This window comes from Haemaphysalis longicornis, unplaced genomic scaffold (assembly GCF_048455015.1).
Source record: "Haemaphysalis longicornis isolate Haplotype H1 unplaced genomic scaffold, Haemaphysalis longicornis Haplotype H1 scaffold_2, whole genome shotgun sequence".
NCBI classification, from domain to species: domain Eukaryota; kingdom Metazoa; phylum Arthropoda; class Arachnida; order Ixodida; family Ixodidae; genus Haemaphysalis; species Haemaphysalis longicornis.
The window spans coordinates 266,432,988-266,453,223 of NW_027526295.1; the positions used below are offsets into that span (position 1 = coordinate 266,432,988).

The window sequence follows — 20,236 nt, forward strand, 5'->3', positions numbered from 1 at the left end:
GAAGTGGTGCAAGGGTTGAAGATTTAAGGACGGTTTTGTATTGTGTATGATTTAAAACAGAAATAATTTTTGCACTCCTGATTCAAACTTAGTGGCAACGCTTAAAAACAAAAACAGAAAACAATAGTATTATAGCTCATTCAAAGCTGTTTTTTTTTAATTGTTCAAGTTACGGATGGCTGCTGTTACGAATCGGCCAGCGCCGCCGTACTTTCCCGCATCACTCTACGGCTGTGCGGTGAAGCCACTGCGTGCGCCTTTCAGCCGTCAGGCGCCACCATGTCGGTGACAAGTTTCGACAAGCCGAGTCAGACGCTTCGCTTTCGGCGCATTTGAAAACTTCGGCGGCTGCCGGCAAGGCTCGTCTCAACGCTCTTCAAGGACACACCTGTCCCGTGATCGCACCGAAGTCCTCCTCTCTCGCCTCTCTCGGACTCAACGTGCGCCGAGGCTACCGAAAGAGCGTTGTGTGTGTCTGTGACGTTCGTGGCGTGTTGCCGCTTGTTGGCGTTTTGACCGTTACCGCTTTTGGGTACAAATAGACCCCCGCAAGCGCTGGAAACCATTCCTGTTAGAGCAGCGAATCTATGCTGTCACTCTGCTCGAGTCCTGTATTGTAACCTCGCCCGTCGGGGCATTGTTCTTTGGCTTCGGCTCACCTCTCGCTATGAAGTAAACAGTTACGTTAGCCTTCGGCTTCTGGACTTCTTCACGGCTGCAACAGCGGCTGGCCGCTCGTATCATACACGCTACCACTCGTATGTCGGAGGCCACGGAGCTCGGATCGGGTGCCCCCACTCGGTCGTAACACTGCACTAAGATGACAGATTTAGCTTCAAAGAAGATATCTGGGTAGTGTTGGAGTGTTACGAAGTGATCATTTGTTGGGTTAAATGGGACCAAGTGCCTAGTTTCAGTTTGATATGCCGAAGGCAAAATCCCATAATATCTGTAGTTCACCTTTTTTTCCCCTTTGAAATCGATTTTAGCACTCAAGAATGTTCGATTACAGGTCACAGTTCTTTCAATGATACCAGCTCGTAATTAAATTGAGTGCGGACTTGAGTTACGGAACGCTTGCATTGATTCCGCCTACGCCGTTCGGGTAGTACCGAGCTCGAAGCATGCATACATGTGGTCGCTACGGGTGCTATGCCTCGCCATCAGCCGACAATGTAAGCCTAGCTGGGCTCCGTTTGAGGTGGTCCAGAGCGTGGCGTCCTGTAGGCAGTGGGTTCTTTCCCCGGCCAGTTTACGTACCTTGATCGTACTGGACGTAGTGGAGGGCCTCGTCGGAACGGGTGGTGTAGCGCCTCATCACGTTGTCGTCCATGAGGGCCTTGGCGCGGAACAGGGAGAAGCAGCCGGGGCTACACAGCACGCAGCCGATCATGTGCTCAGTGGCTTTCTGCAGCCAGTGACCAATAGCGTACTCGAACTTCTGATACCACACCATGGGACCTGCGGGGGGAATGCGGTATACGCGCGAGCGTGAGGTTTAGACTGCTTTACCTCGTCAATCTTCGAGCTGGGCGACTAGTGTAGCTTGTGCAAATGCTCACTCGTACTACGGGCTCCGATGAAAAAAAAAAAGGTTTATTTCAAGTGTGGGCTTTCTGATCAACACACCTTGTGTGGTGGAATTCATTGTATCGCTGATACAAGCTCAAATTGTTTTGAATACAAGATTATAATGACGTTCCGATTACCACGTTCATTGCTGAACTGCTGAAAGTGAAAACTATGGCAATTAACGTAGACATTAAAGAGGTGTATGCATTTGCTCTTGTAAGGTTTTCGGCGAGGATTGAGCTTAATCCTCCATTAAAAAACGAGGTTAGTCTACATTAGCCATGTTCAGTAGAAACATTCTGGCCTCGATTGCGGTTACACGTACAGGCTTTAGTTTATATTAGCGTTTTTCCAACCTTTGTGTTTGCTAAAGTTGACGACTCACTTCAGACTTCAATGGTCAACACGCCTTCAGCACTACTACATACGCGAATGATTTGTTTAATGTCTCTGAAAGTTTTACCAGACGACACCGAATTTCTAACATGAGTTGGATAAAAACAACATAATTGGGTTTTTAGACAAAGAGAAGGGGGAAGATGTTGATATATTGAAGTGGTTAGCTCCAACCGAAAGAGGAGTTGTCTATTGCAAGGTTTAAAGTAATGAAAAAGGTATAGTTGCTGTCTGAAGAAGCCAAGGGATAAGATTGAACAGTCCCATTTCGATTAGCAAAGATGGGAACTTAGGTTTTACTTCTTTCGCAACGGCTGGGCTTTTTTTGACGAACCACTTATGTCAATGCAAGATGCTTTGTCAAAAGAGGCTCAAGTAACTACGAAAAACTGACCTCGTTTTGACCACGTTGTGTGAATACGTTTATTTTATATCGCCGGGTCTCAGTGGGGAGAACTTAATTCATGCAAAATAGCTGTGCCAATTTCACACATTGACGCTCCCGTTTACAGGTGGAACGCTTAAATAGAACAGTGTTCCCGGGTTTTGTTCAGACTATTAATTTAGTAATCCCAAATTTATTAATCTCAATTTAAATTTATTAATCCCAATACATCCCAAATAAATTGCTGAAGGACATTCCCGTGGTACGAAGACCTAAATACAGATAAAAATAGGACGAACACGCTCATGATGCGACGCACAAAGAAACCGGTGTGCATCTGCTTCGACCCAAATGCATTGCATTGCGATACTCCTGTTTTTTTCGTCACTCTCTCCCCCCCCCCCCCCTTCCATCTTCGAATTCATAAATTTTTCGTGAATTCGCCATGTTGTTATTCTTAAGCGATCGCTGACGTATGCATGTAAACAGCTGACGATACGCCGAATAATTCGAGGCTTAGCTTTCAAAAACCACCACGAAGCTATCTAATATTGGGCACAATAAATACACACACCTGACGTGCATTTTCAAAATAGCGATTTAGGTTAACACTGCAAGTTAACGAAATGTACGCATGTTTTGTTAAAATTAGCATTATTACAACCGTACAATCCAGTAATGTTGATCTAAATGCGAGCGAACGGCAGGTGTTGAACTGAAGAAGAATGATCAATTCTGTATCCCATCGAGTTCAGTAACATAACTGAGCTCCCTGTTTTAATGTCAACTTCCAAACTATTTTGCGTCATCCACTTCACGGTCCTCAGCGCCGCCACGCTATCGTCTGCGGCCAATAAGCACGCAGCTTATGCTGCGAGCACCGAAAATAGAAGGCCGCGACTGTTGGGGCTGGGGCGCGGTAATGACAGCGACGTTGGCCTGATGATGGAAATCAACAGTGATGCCGCAGATTCAATTATACCTCAAGCTTGAACTCAATCAGCGCGGAAGTAATTGCCGCTGTCACTTTGCTTTTTAATCTGCCTGTCCTGAAATACAGCGCGGCCTATAGTGACTCGGGCTGTTCGAGCTGCAACTGGCCATGAATCTCGGACTAGCGACGCCACCTACCATGGATTACATACAAACATGCCCTGCTCCTTTCATACCTTTAACTAGGGGCAATAAACATTTATTCCTCCTCCTCCTATTTTTTACGACCAGGTCAGATGTGACCAATAAACCAAATGTACAACTATGAACGGATGAGAGTGTTTGGTTCTCTGTAATAGAGAGGCATGTACTGCCCTTTGTCCTGCTCTTACAACAAACCAGAAACTAAAATTTTATTACAACTCGTAAAAACAAAAACATGAAAAGTTGTCTTTATGCTAACCTATCTATGGCTTGGAAGCAGTCAAAACTATTTCATTAGCTAGTAAGCAGTCTTAAACGGCACCTTGCAGAAAAAGCGGGGGCTGCAAATCTACGGAGACCGCATGTTACCGAAGGTTCGTAAGAGTTTTCCTTGTGATTAGGGTAATGACGAGCAAAAATCGCTTTCTTCCACGTGATATGTGTGCAAACAAGTTTCTCCTGCGAAAGTTAAAATACGTTGCGGGGTTTCAGCCAATCACAAAGAGAGCGTGTTCTTTAGGCGTTACCCAAGCGGGATTTTTGTGGAAGAGCAAGTTACGAGTACGTGGTCCACTTTTAGTTCTCAGCGCCAACCAGTTAACCTTACAAACGGTGCCGTGAAATGCTATGAAACGCAAAAACATGCTAAGGGTGGGTTCAGGCTGTTGTCGCCACTGTCCTATTATCTTTAAATAATGACGTCATTTGACGCCTCAGCCAACCAAACTGCGTGGAACGCCATTTTTTTACGGCAGTAGCGTACGATCTGGCTGCTACGTCGGTAGTCTGAACATAGCTTAATACACGCACACCGCAGCTTAACAAGCTTTCGATGCAAAAATCAAAGGTCACGGATTAAGTTCCGCGATATATGACGTTCGTCAGCATCAACCGCTTACTCAGGTCCACTGCAGGACGAAGGCCTCTCCCATCGACCTCCAATGGCTCCTGTCCTGCGCTGCTCGAGTCCGATCTTTGCCCCCTAACTGCCCTATTTCATCCCTCCATCATGTAATTGGCCTCCCCCTTCTAGACACGTATCTTGGCATCCCCTCTGTTACCTTGGTCGTCCACCGGTTGTTAGTTCTTTCATTACATGACAAGCCCAAGTCAATTTCTCTTCCTTTATTTGAACTATTATACCATCTACTCGTGTTTGTTCCCTGATCTAGGAAGCTCGTTTCCTGCCCCTAAGTGCTACTCTTATCATTTTTCGTCCCATGGCCCGTTGAGCCAACCTCAGCTTGCTTTCCAGTTGTATAGTTAGGCGCTAAGCTTCAGCGCCCTATATCATCACCGGCAAGATGCATTGGTTGTATATTTTTCTTTCGAGTGATCGAGGTAGCCTAATTTTTATTATTTGACAGGGCTTGCTTAACTCTCCCCAGCCCATAGCTACTCTGTTCCGGATTTCTCTCTGGGGGTTGCGGTTAGCACTAAACCCATGTTTGAGGTAGTTATATCCTTGTACTTTTAAACTTTCGTTTCCTAAGCTGAAGAGGGCGCTGAAGCGCCCTATATGACGTTATAAGTGGTTAATATTTAAAGCAGAACAAATCAGTTGCCTCCATGCCAAAATCGCATCGAAGGTTGTTGAACGCTATGTGTGTCTTAATGTCGCGTAGGGGTCATGTAGAGCAAGAACATTGGCTCCATCTTCGTGAGAAAGTGATACCGCCCGTAACGCGGGGTAGGGCTACAACCGAGCTAAGCCAGACAATGCATTAAGTACCAAGACAGCCCCATGGGAACCGCAAGCATGTCTGGCTATGTGGGCCTTTGCGTACCGGTGCCGACAGGGTGGATGCGGCCGCAGGCGGCGCCCAGTCCCCGGTTCTTCTTCATGAGATCGACCAGCAGCTGGACGGCGTGCGGCCGGAAGTTGATGTCCCCGTCGAGCGCTAGGATGAACGTGTTCTCGGCCATGACGGCCTTGCGGCTCACGTCCACGGGCAGCTCCATGAGCTTGTGGCCCAGCAGGTAGTACATGTACATGACCTGCGACCAGCGCTTTCGGTGCCGGATCTTGCCCTTGTCCTTGAGGTGTGCGATCAGCTTGTTCTTCCCCGGCATCTGCCACACCAGCCGGCCCCCGTACGGCGTGGGCAGCTTCTTGGGAGGCTTCAGGCGGATGTTGCACTGGTGAACGTTGCTGAGTGAATAGAATAAAAAATGGCCTCGTGAAAAACAGTAATGCCAGTACTTCATGTCAGAATCAGTTCGCCTGTACACTGACAGGCAAACTACGCTCGCAGGCGCTCGCGCCACTGGCATCTTCTGAAAACAAAGGCGTAAACCAAAAGTAGGAGACCGAAACAAAAACGGCTGCCTTGTGCGTTCGCCTAAACAAAGGCATCCTGAAAAGCAGGATTATTGCCCAATTTTGAGCTCTTCTGGATCTGTCTTAAGAAGGCTATTAGGGCCTGGGATGTTCAGGAGATTAGCTGTGCAGCAAGATGTTGAAGGTTCTGTTTTAGTTTCTTAATTGCCGCGAAATAAACCCGCAATCAAGGCTCACGAAAGGACGCTCTAAATGAGGTTGGCACCGAGTGTGAATGAAACAGGCGCAAGCATGCTGATGTGTTTCCGACCATCTCAAGGTAAACAATGAAACGGGACAGAGGGGCGGAAATAGGATGCAAGTTTGTCTTTTCTTTTTCGCTCATCTTTTGACACACCACCTGCAAAAAAAGCAAGTACCTAAACATTGTGGATAAACATTAATCGATTGCGATGAAGCTTGTTAGAACCACACTAAATGTCTGGAAACATTGTTAATTCGTAAGTACGTATATTCAAAGGATATCGCCGAAGTTGTCAAAAACAGCTGTCACCTGGCGGCAGTGTCAATAACCCGCACCATCTGCTTGACGAAGCGGTTTACAACCATTTCTTCATCATTGTCGTCGCTCAGTTCGAAAGCATCGTCGAAGAACACATGGACTGCAAGAAAGAAGGCAGGAATGCCCACGAAGTGCAGTTAGTGGCATGATCTATGCAAGTGTTATGTTTTTCTTTATGGTTGATTCGTTTAACGACGTAGTCAATATATCTGAACACGTACCTTCAAATTCGTAATAGTCTGGATCAACAATGCGCAGATACTTTTGAGCATTTCTCCTGGCACTTTGATCCTCATCCATCCTGTGAAAAATGGAATACATCATTGAAAACGTGTGGTTGGTGAAAACATTAAAAGCCGGTTCACTGATTTTAAAGGCGTCTTTTCTATCAGTTTTCAGTGTGCCCCATTGTTTAACGTTTTCCGCTTGATTCTGCTGTACTATGCGGCTGAAGTTATTCAGTGATTTAAGAAAAACGAAACGGTGGTTAATTGAAGCCGATTGACATTGAAAATAATGATAATATGGTGGTGCTCCGAACGAAAGAATGGGTTCACTTTAATCTCCGGAAACCCAGGATAAGCGTACCCTCTAACACCAGGCGGCTAGCGCAAAGGGAACGTATGGGAGCACTCGATGAGTCAAAAAACAAAGCTCAGCTTGCAGTGGTCGCTGGACGAAATATGCAGATGGGAGATAAGGGTTATAATCCAACAAAACTGCCGTGTTCTGGGCGTTGTCTTCAGCCGCAGTACCTCATACAGTAGTTTCAACTACAGCAGTAGTTGAAACTACTGTATCAACTGTATCAACTACATCAGTAGTTGATACAGTAGCCGCAATAGTTTGAACAGGCACCGATATCATCAGCAAAAGTCGTGTGCATAATGAGTTGCGATAGCAGCACTGAAAAACTACTGGACGGAAAGGACTTCTTTACCTGTCTTCCGAGGAAAATGGAAGTATGTATGCTGCATACCTATCCCCTCGCCTCCCCTTATACTGCCTGCATCCCCCTTTTTTTCTTATTTCTTTATTCACTGCAGAGAACACCGTTTGTCTCATGCTGGCGACATTAAACAGAGGAGAATAGCCGTGGGAAAAAAACTTTTACAAGTGCAAACGTTTAAGGAAAAAATGACCAGGATACTTCATCCCTCACCACCTACCTGATTACAGACTTTAACATTTGTATCATCTCTTCAGCAGTCTCGTGCCACATGGTGGCGCATGCGTAGATACGAATGATGTGGTCAGTCGTCTTCGCGCACGACGCTGTCCTGCCATTCTGGTTGCCCGAAGATTCGGTCTGGATCGAGATCGTCTCGTAGTACTGCGAGATGTCGTTGTCGTCGTGCGTGTCCAAAGCAAGTTCCTGTCGGAGAAAACACAAGCGCAAAAAAATAATAATTTATTGGCGTTTATGGAAAACTGTGTAAAGGATATCCTATAGTGGGAGAGAGTGCTTCCTCACGTCACTCTTGATCTCGCCTTCGTCGTCTCTCCTCCGGTTCAGCGCTAGTGACTGGTCGATCAAGACTCCGCAGTACATCGGATTCACGAAGAGCCTTGAAAGAAATGGCGGGTCGCCAAAATATTAGCTAGCATCGGTTAGGATACACAAACGTTAATGTTTGCCAGTCTCTTTTCCTGCAGGATGGGCTCGCATATCGGCAGTTTCAACATTTTCAATTTTAAAAAAAGAAGTCATATAGCGGTACCTGGTAAGCGTCCCTTAGCTGTCTCATATACCGCAAGCAGAAAAAAACTCAGTGTCTGATCGAATTTTATCAGTTATCTCCCTACGGTTCAACATGTATTGCCATGATGACTAAATTGACTGCCCGCCAACTTTTCATTGTAGTGGCAGAAGGCCACACACCTATGCAAAAGCGGGAGAAGACGAAACGAACAGGTTTGTAAATGTGTCATCATCATCAGCAGCAGCCTGCCTACGCCGACTGCTGGGCAAAGGCCTCTTCCATAGATTTCCCAGTATCCGGGTCCTGTGCTAACTGCGAACGATTTATTCTTGCAAACGCCTGGATCTCATTCGCCCACCTAACGTTCTGCCGCCCCCTGCCACGCTTGCCTTTTCTAGAGATCCCCTCTGTCACCCTTAATGACCAACGGCTATATTGGCTTCGCATTACACGCCCTGCACAAGCCCATGTCTTTATTAATATGTCCTTAGCACACCTTTTTTCCCCTGACCCACTCCGCTCTCTTTTTGTCCCTTAACGTTACACCTATTGTCTTCCGTTCCATTCCTCGCTGAGTCGTCTTCAATTTAAGTTGGACCCTTTTAGTGAGCCTCCAAGTTTCTGCCCCGTAGGTTAGTATCGGTAAGATGCAGCTGTTATATAATTTCCTCTTCAGGGACAATGGTAGGCTGCTATTCATTATCTGAGAATGCCGGCCGCATGCACTCCAGCCCGTTCTTATCCTTCTAATTATCTCTGCCTCATGGCTGGGATCCGGGGTCACTACTTAGCCTAACTAGGTATATTCGCTTACCACTTCTACTGCCTCGCCACCTATCTCAAACCGCTGTGTCCTCCCGAGGCTATTGAGCATTACTTTAGTTTTCTGCATAATATTTTCAGGCCCATGACTATACTCTGCTTGTCCAGTGCGGTAATCATGTTTTGCAATTCGTCCCCCGAGTTATCTAGCAAGGCAACATCATCAGCAAACCTTAGGTTACTGCTTAACCCTTTCGCCCACCTGTTGCCAATCCAGTGTTCTGAATACCTCTTATAAACATGCTGTGAATAACATTGAAGAGATTGTACCGCCTTGATTGACGCCCTTCCTAATAGGTATTTTACTGCTCTCCTTATGGAGGACGATGGTAGCTGTGGACCCATTGTAGGTGTACTCCAATATTCTTACGTAATGCTCGTTTACACAGTGATTCCGCAACGCCTGCATGACTGCTGAGGTTTCGACCGAGTCAAATGCTTTCCCATAATCTTTGAGAGGAATATATAGGGATTAAGTAACTGCGGGCATTTCTCTATCACCTGATTGATAGTATGACTATGGTCTGTTGTTTAATAGCCTTTGCGAAACTCTGCTTGTTTATTAGGTTGACTGAAATCTCAGGTGGTAGAAATTCTGTTAGCGGTTACCTTGTAAGTACCTTGTAGACGACACACAGTAAGCTGATCGGCCTGTAATTTTTCAAGTCCTTCATGCCACCTTTCTTATCATTAGGATGAGGTTCGCGTTCTTCGAAAATTCCGGAACACTCGCGGTCATTAGGCAGTGTATAAAGATTTGCCAGTTTTTCTAGTACAATTTGCCCGCCATCGTTCAAGAGGTCTGCTGTTATCTGATCTTCACCAAGTGCTTTGCCCCCTTGCAATTGTTTCAACGCTTTCTTTAGTTGTTCTGTCGAGACTTGGGGGATGTCTATCTCCTTTGAACTACTTCGTCGTTCGGTATGTCGCGACTACTGTACAGATCTCTACAGAACTCCTCGGCTACTATAACTATTTTATCCCTATTTGTGATGACATTGCCTTGATTGTCTTTAAGTGCGTACAGCTGATTTTTGCCGATGCCTAGACGCCTCTTCACTGCTTTCAGGCTGCCTCCGTTCTTTACAGCATGCTCAATCCTCTTCATGTTATACTTTTGTATGTCAGCTGTCTTACGCATTGATTAACTTCGAAAGCTCCGCTAGTTCTATTTTGTAAGCTGGGGTGGACACTGACATGCTTTGATCGTATGTGTATTACTTACGTGTGTGTGTATGTGTAAATGTGTATGATCGTAATATTTATGTGCGCAACGCAAGGTGTGCTCACCATAAAAAATCAACGCATTCACAGGTTTACCTCTAATGCCTTAATTATCAATGCGTGGAGTGGATGGACGTCCATTCGAGGCTCTGCAGGTCAACTCGTGAGAGGCGGGTATTAGAACGGCAAACTCACTTTTCCGTAGAGGCTAGCCTCTCACATTTGGGCATCCAAATGTGCACTGCAATCCAGGTCTGCGACAAAAGCCAGGCCAGCCATATCCAAGCGTGCTGGGTGGTTATAAATTCCTGGAAGAACTCTCCCGCGGGGCATTTCCAGAAGAGGTACTTGGGAATGTAGTTCTCGAAGAAGCACACGTCCTCTGTCCGCATGCCGCAAGCGGCAATGAGCAGCGATATGGACACCGGGATGGTCAGGCTAACAGGAAAGGCGAAACTGAAGCCCTGGATGCAGATCTTACACGCGAACTTGGCCGACACGTAGCACAGCAAGCTGGAAAGCACCTGAATAGCAGCGACGAATATAGGCGTCCACTCGCTGGCCACTATGGACACGTCGTCGTCGAGGGGACTGGCCGTCGGCAAGTCTGGGAGGTCACCCAGCGTCTGTCGTCGTATCTGGACCACGTCTATCTTGTGCGTGCGGAAGCCGGCAGAGAAGTTCCGAAATATGGTGAGGACGTTTTCCAGCGTGAGGTTCATGAAGCCCAGCATGCAGCAGAAGATGACCAGTACTTTCCAGCAGGAGACGAAGATGTAGGTGAAGTAGCGGCTCTTGCGCAGGTCATCCTTCATCTCGGCCAGGCGGGCAACGAAGCGGATCGGGGAACGCCGGTCCACGTAGTTCTCCCACCAGCGGAAGGACGTGAGGAAGACGGCTATGGGCACAGCCCATGTGCGTGGACCCGTGACGACCCAAGGCCAGATGACGAATCCCGTGGCCTGGGCCAGCAGACTAAGCGCGTCGAGAATGAGCCTGGCGAAACGCTTGCCTTCGCCCTTGTAGTGCGCCAGCATGCTGAAGAAGGCCGGCACAAAGCAGACGCAGTTGGTCAGCATGGCACCCTTGACCACGTCCAAGTCCGGAAGAACGATGAATACAAGCATGCATAGCCCGACCGTGTGCGCGGTCTCCATCAGGAATACCTGCAATGTGAAGTGTAGACGGGTAACAGCACCATCGGCGATGAGGGAGCAACTGACTGTGGTTCACGGGGTAGATGCAACCGCATGCGGAAGGAATTTCTGCCACAGGATTCGATACTACGCTTTACAGTCGAGCTCATCCCAAGTGACATGAATCCAACATCAGACGGTGGTAGGCGTTAAAGCAGAGCCCTGCATCTTACCAGCCCATCGTACGACACATTTTACACAGACGCTACATTTACGGACAGCATATCAGTAACTTTCATCTGCTATTATTCCAAGGCGCTCAGTCCCGAATAAAATTCTGCCTCCAACCTGCTATACCAAAAAATAGGTGCGTTGCTTTAAAAAAAAAACTTATAAGAAAAAAAAACAGGACCTGCTCCCGTCCAGTTTCTCGTCATAGTCCCGTCTTTTACGCGCAGTTCTTTTTTTTTTTCAATTTTTGGAATGCAACACCAACTAGCCAAACAATGTATTTTTATTTGCTGTATTAGCAGACGGTATTTTATTAGTCGGAAGAAGCAGCCCAGAATATGCAGTGAAAGTGTAATTGGTAGGCCATTTTGTCATACCAATAACGTTTGTTCAGTTTTATAATGTCTGAACGAAATGGCTATGAACATCGCCATACCACACAATGTTAGTAACTGGAACGCGTACGAATATAAAGTGCAGAGCCCTTTAGAGACCCGGCTTGTCTTCGTGGCTCGTCCTCGGCCACGCTATCTAGGCCGCCGCAGTCACGCGACGTCACGGACCCAGACGCACCCAGACAAAGGCTTCGAAAAGATACACGCTTGTCCCTTGATTCAGCCTTCCGGCCAAAAGTTAAGAGGATACTTGAAGAAGAGGTTTATACACTCAGAACAACCCGAAACCCCTGGAACCACTGGAACTTGTAATACACCTCCCCATTATTTAGCGCAAAAAAAAACTGCAGGTACTATCGGCGTGAAATGAAACGAGAACACGAAAATATCAACCTGAACACACAAATAGCGCGATTTCTTTCCATGCAAGCCAAAATGACGCGTGAATTAGTTGCAAAAACAAAGTTTGGGAAAAGTGGATTTCCAAACATACCAATAGCAAGCCATTATGTGAACTCTACGAACAGTATTTTTCAATTTTGCACGTTCTGGTTCATATTTTCGTGTTCGCGTTTCATTTGACGCCGATAGTACTTTGAGGGAAAATATATGTCATTAACCGGCAGTCCCCACGTCCATTTAGTTAGGGATACTCATTGGGTTTGTTTTTACGGTAGTAAGCGAAAAAAGTGTCCGCCAAAGAAAAAAAAAAAAAAACGTGATGGGTTCAAAGCGGCGAAGAAAGGCTCCTGAACGTGCGAAATGAAAGCAAGCATAAAAAGAACAGAACTCAAGCTCGTGCCGTTGCAGGCAGAATAAGGAACAAGATATAAGGAAAAGGATGCCATCTGTCCAAGGGAAAGGCGCAAGAGCACTGCGAAGGTGGGAAAATTGAATTGCATTGAACAAACCTCTATCCGATTTATCAAGAGAAGAGTGAGACAGGGAGGGTAAGAGCATGAAGGGTGGTAGGAAAGTGCGCAGAAGGGCGCAACTCTGCACTTCCGACAGCTTTCACGTTGAGTAGAATTGCTTTAATTTTTTTATTCGAGTCCCCAACGATCTTGTATTGAAGCTTGCACAACCAAAGTGGTTTATCTATCTACACGCTAACATGTCTTATTTCCGCGCTGTAACATTGCCAAGCGATTAAATGATGTAATCAAGGAGAAAGATATCTTACTCGGTGAATCTAATTATGTATGTTTCCATAAAGAGCGTAATTGAGTTTGTGGGTAATTAATACAAAAGGGCAGCAGTAATTCATGCGACATGTATTTGAACACTCGGTACCAGTGACTAATTTCTACTATTCATCAATCAAACCGCAGTGGCCTTAGCGGGGCTATTAAACATTTATTTATTTATTTATTTATTTATTTATTTATTTATTTATTTATTTATTTATTTATTTATTTATTTATTTATTTATTTATTTATTTATTTATTTATTTATTTATTTATTTATTTATTTATTTATTTATTTATTTATTTATTTATTTATTTATTTATTTATTTATTTATTTATTTATTTATTTATTTATTTATTTATTTATTTATTTATTTATTTATTTATTTATTTATTTATTTATTTATTTATTTATTTATTTATTTATTTATTTATTTATTTATTTATTTATTTATTTATTTATTTATTTATTTATTTATTTATTTATTTATTTATTTATTTATTTATTTATTTATTTATTTATTTATTTATTTATTTATTTATTTATTTATTTATTTATTTATTTATTTATTTATTTATTTATTTATTTATTTATTTATTTATTTATTTATTTATTTATTTATTTATTTATTTATTTATTTATTTATTTATTTATTTATTTATTTATTTATTTATTTATTTATTTATTTATTTATTTATTTATTTATTTATTTATTTATTTATTTATTTATTTATTTATTTATTTATTTATTTATTTATTTATTTATTTATTTATTTATTTATTTATTTATTTATTTATTTATTTATTTATTTATTTATTTATTTATTTATTTATTTATTTATTTATTTATTTATTTATTTATTTATTTATTTATTTATTTATTTATTTATTTATTTATTTATTTATTTATTTATTTATTTATTTATTTATTTATTTATTTATTTATTTATTTATTTATTTATTTATTTATTTATTTATTTATTTATTTATTTATTTATTTATTTATTTATTTATTTATTACTGCCTGTGACGTCACGTCCACCGTTTGGTAAGTGACCTTTATGTGTGCCACGGGTCGATAAGATAAAGCACGGGCCGTCGCCTTCAGTCTGCTCTGAAATAATTGCCGCTGTGACTCAGGAGCATTCCATGACCAGATTACCTCGACTAGCGTCGAGAGCTTGCCGGGCTAGTCAACTCACCGTCAAGAACGTTATCTTGTCTGGTCGACGGTACGACTTGAAGACACATATCCTGCTGCTTCGAAACAGCGTGAACAATTCGGGGATGATAAGGATGAAGAAGAGCACCCAAAGCCACGAGATTTTCTCGATGTCCGATATGGTAGCCTCATGGTCCTTGTCACGCTCCACGGCTGGAAGAGAGAAAAGAAAAAGGAACCGCCTAAATAACAGAGCCCTGAACGTCGCTGCAAAACACGCGAAGCAAACTTTTTCACCGTGAGCTCTCGGTGACGTGTACAATTATACCTAACGCGCGTCTTTTACTTGAAGCAAAACCCTTTTTTGTTAATTTCTCGGCCCAACCAACGCATTGCGCATTTTGTATGATAAGTGGAAGGGGTGTTTATTTATTTTTTTTTTTCAGGCAGAACAAGACATCGAGACGGGCGGTTACAGAGCACGACGACTTCGCGACAACCATAGCACAATTGACAGCTTAATAGACCAGTTTAGAGGAATACTCCTGAAGTAGTGTAGGTTCCTGCAATAAGAACGCTGTCCTCCCCCCGAGGAGTAGCCACATGGCTACAAGGGATAGTTTTCTTTGTGTAGCCCCGCACGCCTTCGTTTCAAAGAATGTAAAATTTCCCTTTGCAGTGAAGCCATTATTTACATATATACAATGAATGGCTACCATGACATAAAACGTTGGACAGACGGTTATCGGCTTCGCCATATCCAATTTTATGAATGAACGATATCAGAATTGAAATAGCAAGCACATGCGTATGCAACTGAACACCATCTGATAAAACAGACGCATTCAAGTATATTCTGTATAGCTGCGAAGGATAAAGAACACAGAGGATTCAAGTTTGGGGAAAGGGACTAATTTTACCTATCATCTTGGTAATACTGATGCACCTCATGAAGCTAGCCTCATAAAATATTTGCTGTTTCTAGGTATTCTATTCATAGTATTGTACGTTTTTTTTTTGTTTGTCGTGAGGGCCGTGTTAGTTGTTGTTGTTCTTCCTGCTGCTAGTGGTGCTGTTACAGAACCTGACGCCCACATCCAGTCGTACAGTTTCTCATTTCTGCATTCTTCTATTACGTGCCTTCCATGCTGCCCAGAGGTTTCCTGGAGGCAATTTTTGTTGTTAAATTCAAGGATCTACTCAGTTCTCTAGGCTGGTAGAAGCGAAAGCGGCACAGTTTCACTTATTAAAATTTAGTAGGCCGTTCAATCCTCCAAGCTAGTAGAAGCGACAGCTGCGCATCCAACGACCACCTTCTCGATATTGGCAACTGGCCTAGAACACTTTTCCGCCGGGATAAGTCTGACAGAAGACCGGTATTATTCTCCCACGAGGTCAGTTTGCTATTCTCACCGACTCGAAAGCCGCTCCTCCACTGGCCCACGTGCTATCCGTGACATTGCATACGTACACCATCCGGCGGACGACAGTGGACATCAAAGGACGTTTCTATGGTTTCTTGGCCACTTCTGCATTTCAGGATGGAGAGAGCGGTGGTCAATGAAGCTAGCTAGGTTAGGCTAGCAAAGACGCCTAACTTTCTGCGCCAGGTGGTTGGGAAAATTGGCATTAAGAACAGATGAAGCTGACGCGTAAGTGTATTTGTAGACACTCGTCCAGTCGTCTGCCTGCAGGAAAGTCAACGGAGCATTGGTGGCACTAGGACTCGACCAGAATTGTACGAGGGCTCGACTAATATAAAAGTCTGTTTAACACGAGCAAAAAAAAATGGCGCAGCTTGCACCAGTGGAGCAAGGCTAAAAAACAGCAGAGCTGGCGGCCCCTCTCCCTTTGTCGGAGACCCGGCTGTTGCACCCTACATAGGTTTCTGAACTTGTTGCTTAAATTTCCCCATGATTGGCAGGCCCGGATCGTTTTGTCCGAAGGCTTTCACATCTCTTCCAAAGTGGACCGCGTTAGCACGCACTAGAACCCGCGGCAACCGGCTTCGGGAACTCCGAGTCCGTAGCGCGACCTCGGTGTTTGTGCTTCCCACTTCAGGCGCGAACGCACGTGACCTGGCGAGAAGAAAAGCACGCGATATATCACACCACGAACACTTGGAAGAGCATTCTCGGAGGTCGAGCTAGGCGCTCCTCACGAGGCGCACACTCGCGTGTGCTCTGTATTTTTTGTATTTTTTACGAATGCCACGAGACCAAGCTCAAGCTCAAACAGCTCTGCTGTTAAAAAAGAATGTTTGGTTCATCTGGCTCTTTTGTTAAGAATCATACCATAACATGCTACTTAGCTGAAGTAATTTAATAGTCATCTCGAGGTCGCTTAAATTCGAGCCTAAAGAAAATGTGCGTTGATAGGGCAGCTAAGTTTTTCCTTCATGCAGGCATAAGTAAGGGAAGGGTCCAAGCTTCCAGTAGAAATGTACAATTTTCCACTTGCACTTTGTATTAGTAACGCGCAAACAATCATCTACGCTGAAGACACACTGTTACTAATTTTAGGCAAGGAAATTAAGCAAACCGAATCCTCTGCAAATAAGGTACTGAGTAACGTAGTAGAAACGGTTCTGTGATAACAGACTACCATTAAACGCATACAAAACTAAATATTTTATATTTTCATCCTCGAACAAACACATTACTAAAATAAACCTATAATTATCAGCATATACAGTTTCAGAAGTTGAATCCTACAGTTATCTTGGTGTAACCTTGAATACGGGAATGCATCATAAAGCTCATATAAGTAACGTCTGTTCAAAGCTAAGAAAATTTACCCTCTTTTACCTTATATTAATGACGACAGCATTTCCATTTACAAACGTTAAGAATGCTGTATTTGAGCATATTTCACTTTTATTTAACGTACTGTATAGAGTCGTCGGGTATACTTATCCATTGTATCTTGACACCATCATAACATTACTAAAAAGAGCTCTCAGAACTATCCCTTTATCGAATCGTACGGAGCATTCTGCTCTAGTTTTTAAAAAGGAAGGTATTATGTCATTCTTATTCGCCAGAGGCTACAAAACCACCTGTATTATCTACGAAATATTGAAAAATAGTAGGCCTCTCCCAAATTAGTTGTTTATGGCCCCTTTAACGGAAACCAAATACTACCAAACAAGCAGAAACTTCAACATTCCACCTGTCAAACATTTATATGGTAAGCGCGCAATAAAATACATTGGGACGAACATATGAAATAGCCTTCCCCATCATTGTAAAGCAGAGCACTAATTTCCGTCTTGCGTTAAAAAACATGTCGGCGAAGGTGAACCTCTACCTTTTGTATAACCTATAATTCATCACTTGGGTATATTTCGGCATGATTCGTTCAATGTCTCTTTGGTGATTGGTACACATTACCTAGATTTTGTAAGGACCAGTTTGGTTCCCACCTTTTGTTGTACGCAAATAGTAGGGTCAATCCTGTACATTTGGTTTATGTCTTATAATCTGAGTCAGTGTTTGCGTATAAATGCATTGCATCGGCCCACTAGTAACAGCCTGGCTAAGGGCCCAGATGTTTTTAACACCAATGTTTTGTCCGTACAAATGCGTGAAATAAGATACTTGAACTGCACTTGAACTGAAATATTGCGAACACTTGGTCTTCGCTGGTGTTCAGGTGTGTCCACCTACCGAGGCCATTTCGGCAGACGGGCACCGTCCTCTTGGCGATGTGCGAGACGATGAAGAGCATGGTACCCTTGGAGATGGCCGCCGATGAGAGCACCAGGGCGAAAGTGATGAAGTAGGTGACCACCTTGAGCACCTTGAGCGTGATGTCCACCCATTTCGAGTTGACCGTCTCGTCGTCCTCGTCATTGGGCGTCACCACGAAGATATCCCATCCCTTGTTGTCCTGGCTGTTCCTCCGGCTGCGCGTGGAGAAAAAGCAGAGAATCAGGCAGAGTGTCCGTTCTTGCTTGTTGCTCGCTAAGATATTTCCGCATCTCGCCTGCTTCAAAGGGAACAGCCACGCAGAAAAAAAAAGTAGTTCACTCTAATCAAATTCGCATAACATGCATGCTTCCCGAACGCATAGACTGTTTCCGTAAAAGCTTGCTGTTTTGTGGTTCGTTTAACTAAGGGAATAATTCCATAAGCAAATTTACGGTACGTCTCCCTTGCAAAACATGTATTTTTTTCAAATTTCCAGACATACTGGGAACTAATTTTACGAAAGGTCTTTCATGAACGAAACTCGGCACAGTGGCAGAACACAAGTGTTTGGGGTGGTACCGATGGTATCACCCTGAAAAACAATTCGAAGTATGCAAAAATGCCTGCGAACGTCTTGTCATACCTCGCTGCGTCTTCGCTACTGGCGTCGTCAAACCCCTGCGATTATTTCTTATAGTTGGGAGCTCTTGATGACGAAGAAATGGCTAAGTTTCCAGTAATGAATGCAGCAGAACTCCCCTTTCGAGGGGCACATATGGACACATTAAACGGAAGGGCACCAGCCACACCCTCTATTAAGGTAGCAAGAGCATTCCAGGACTGAAAATCCTGCCGTAATGTCCAGACAACGGGGTCAGGTATCCTGAAAATTTGTGGCCATGAATGTGTGACATATGCCGAATTGCAGAAAATTTAGAGCTGTAAAGTTAACGAGTCCTATAGTGCGTGGAAATAACATCAGGATATCAAGTACCCCTTCTCGAACTTGCGAGTACTTTGTTTGCAAGCCACGTGAGTTGACCTACCGCCCCAACGCCTCAGCGGTGGTCATTTGTTGTTGAATAAGAGCTGCCTCAGTTCTATTTTGATTTCATGTTTTTTTTAGTTTGTTTACCGAGACAAAAGAGATCCCATCTTGGAAAAAAAAAATTGTTTTCACTTGTGGAAACCTGGGTTTTTGTGTTACAGGTTGGGCTAAAAGTTCAAAGCTGTGAGCTTGATTTCATGCCAGGAAATTCGAGAAGGACCATAACACAAAACGAAGCTATATGGTGGTTCTACACTGTAGGATATCAGGAAACAGCGCTGAAGCAGGGCATTAGACTGAGCTCACACAAACACAGCGCTAAGAGCCAAAATATTTATTGCTTGCAGTCGCCTTAAATACATGTCTGCTGTTTTTACCGCTGTTTTCTCACGCCTTAAATATGCATCAACCAGCCCACGTGCTTCCCATCGTGATGTATACACTGCAGAGTAGATACGTCGAATTAGAATTCAACTGAATAGAGCGATATATGCATAATTCGATTAAAGAGATACGTCTGCTCTAGGAAAAGCGAATATATTTTTAATAATTTAACGCTACCATGGTGAAGGTGAAAAGATGGCTGCAACCAAAATTTTGCCAAAAAATTGAGGCCGACCCCATCATCTGAGGGAATGCGATTAGCAATGTATCGATGGTGGTGCCTGCAACGACAATGTAACGATAGTGGTGGTCGCCCACTCCGGTGGCTCAGTGGCTAAGGCTTTGCGTGGCTGAGCACGAGGTCGCGGGTTCGATTCACGGCCGCGGCGGCCGATTTTCTGATGGAGGCGGAAAGCAAAAACGCCCGTGTGTACGAGATTTCGGCGCACGTTCAAGATCCCAGGGTGGTCGAAATTAATCCGGAGCCCTCCACTACGACGCGCCTCATCGCCTGCGTTGCGTCGGCGCGTTAAACTCCCACAATCATCATCATAGTGGTGGTCGTGCTGTGTGTGCAATGGGTGACGCTACCACTAGCTACCAGTAGAGGTACCCATCACTCTGCCTCCGGTGGTCAACTAAGTGTAATAAATGAAAAGGATTTACAATGGAACAAAAATTCAGGGAAGCTTGCACTCACGCGCCAGACTTGATTGGCGAAGCTGTTGCAGGGGAGCATTACCGGACACACAGTTAAGTCTCAGTATCATTGATTGTTTGCATAGTTGCGGTGCTAGTGAACGTCGTCATATGTATCGAAGAGGTCATCTTCTTCGCCGCGAGTGGTGGATGCAGAGTCATTCTCAGCATTGCAGACTTGCGCCAGCCCAACTGGCGAAGCTTGCACGAAGTCGCG

At 44.0% G+C, this 20,236-nt stretch overlaps 1 protein-coding gene across 1 annotated transcript in view; it reads right to left on the minus strand.

Moving 5' to 3' along the window:
- Positions 1–20,236, minus strand: part of Kkv (hyaluronan synthase-like protein kkv) — a 101,512-nt gene that overhangs the window by 11,841 nt on the left and 69,435 nt on the right. Inside the window, exons 3-11 of the mRNA XM_077700592.1 lie at positions 17,865–18,103; positions 14,237–14,409; positions 10,278–11,248; positions 7,808–7,901; positions 7,503–7,708; positions 6,555–6,634; positions 6,325–6,433; positions 5,278–5,642; positions 1,261–1,461 (exon numbers count right to left, since the gene is read on the minus strand). Coding sequence (XP_077556718.1) covers positions 1,261–1,461; positions 5,278–5,642; positions 6,325–6,433; positions 6,555–6,634; positions 7,503–7,708; positions 7,808–7,901; positions 10,278–11,248; positions 14,237–14,409; positions 17,865–18,103 — 2,438 coding nt within the window. The remainder of the gene's footprint in view (positions 1–1,260; positions 1,462–5,277; positions 5,643–6,324; positions 6,434–6,554; positions 6,635–7,502; positions 7,709–7,807; positions 7,902–10,277; positions 11,249–14,236; positions 14,410–17,864; positions 18,104–20,236) is intronic.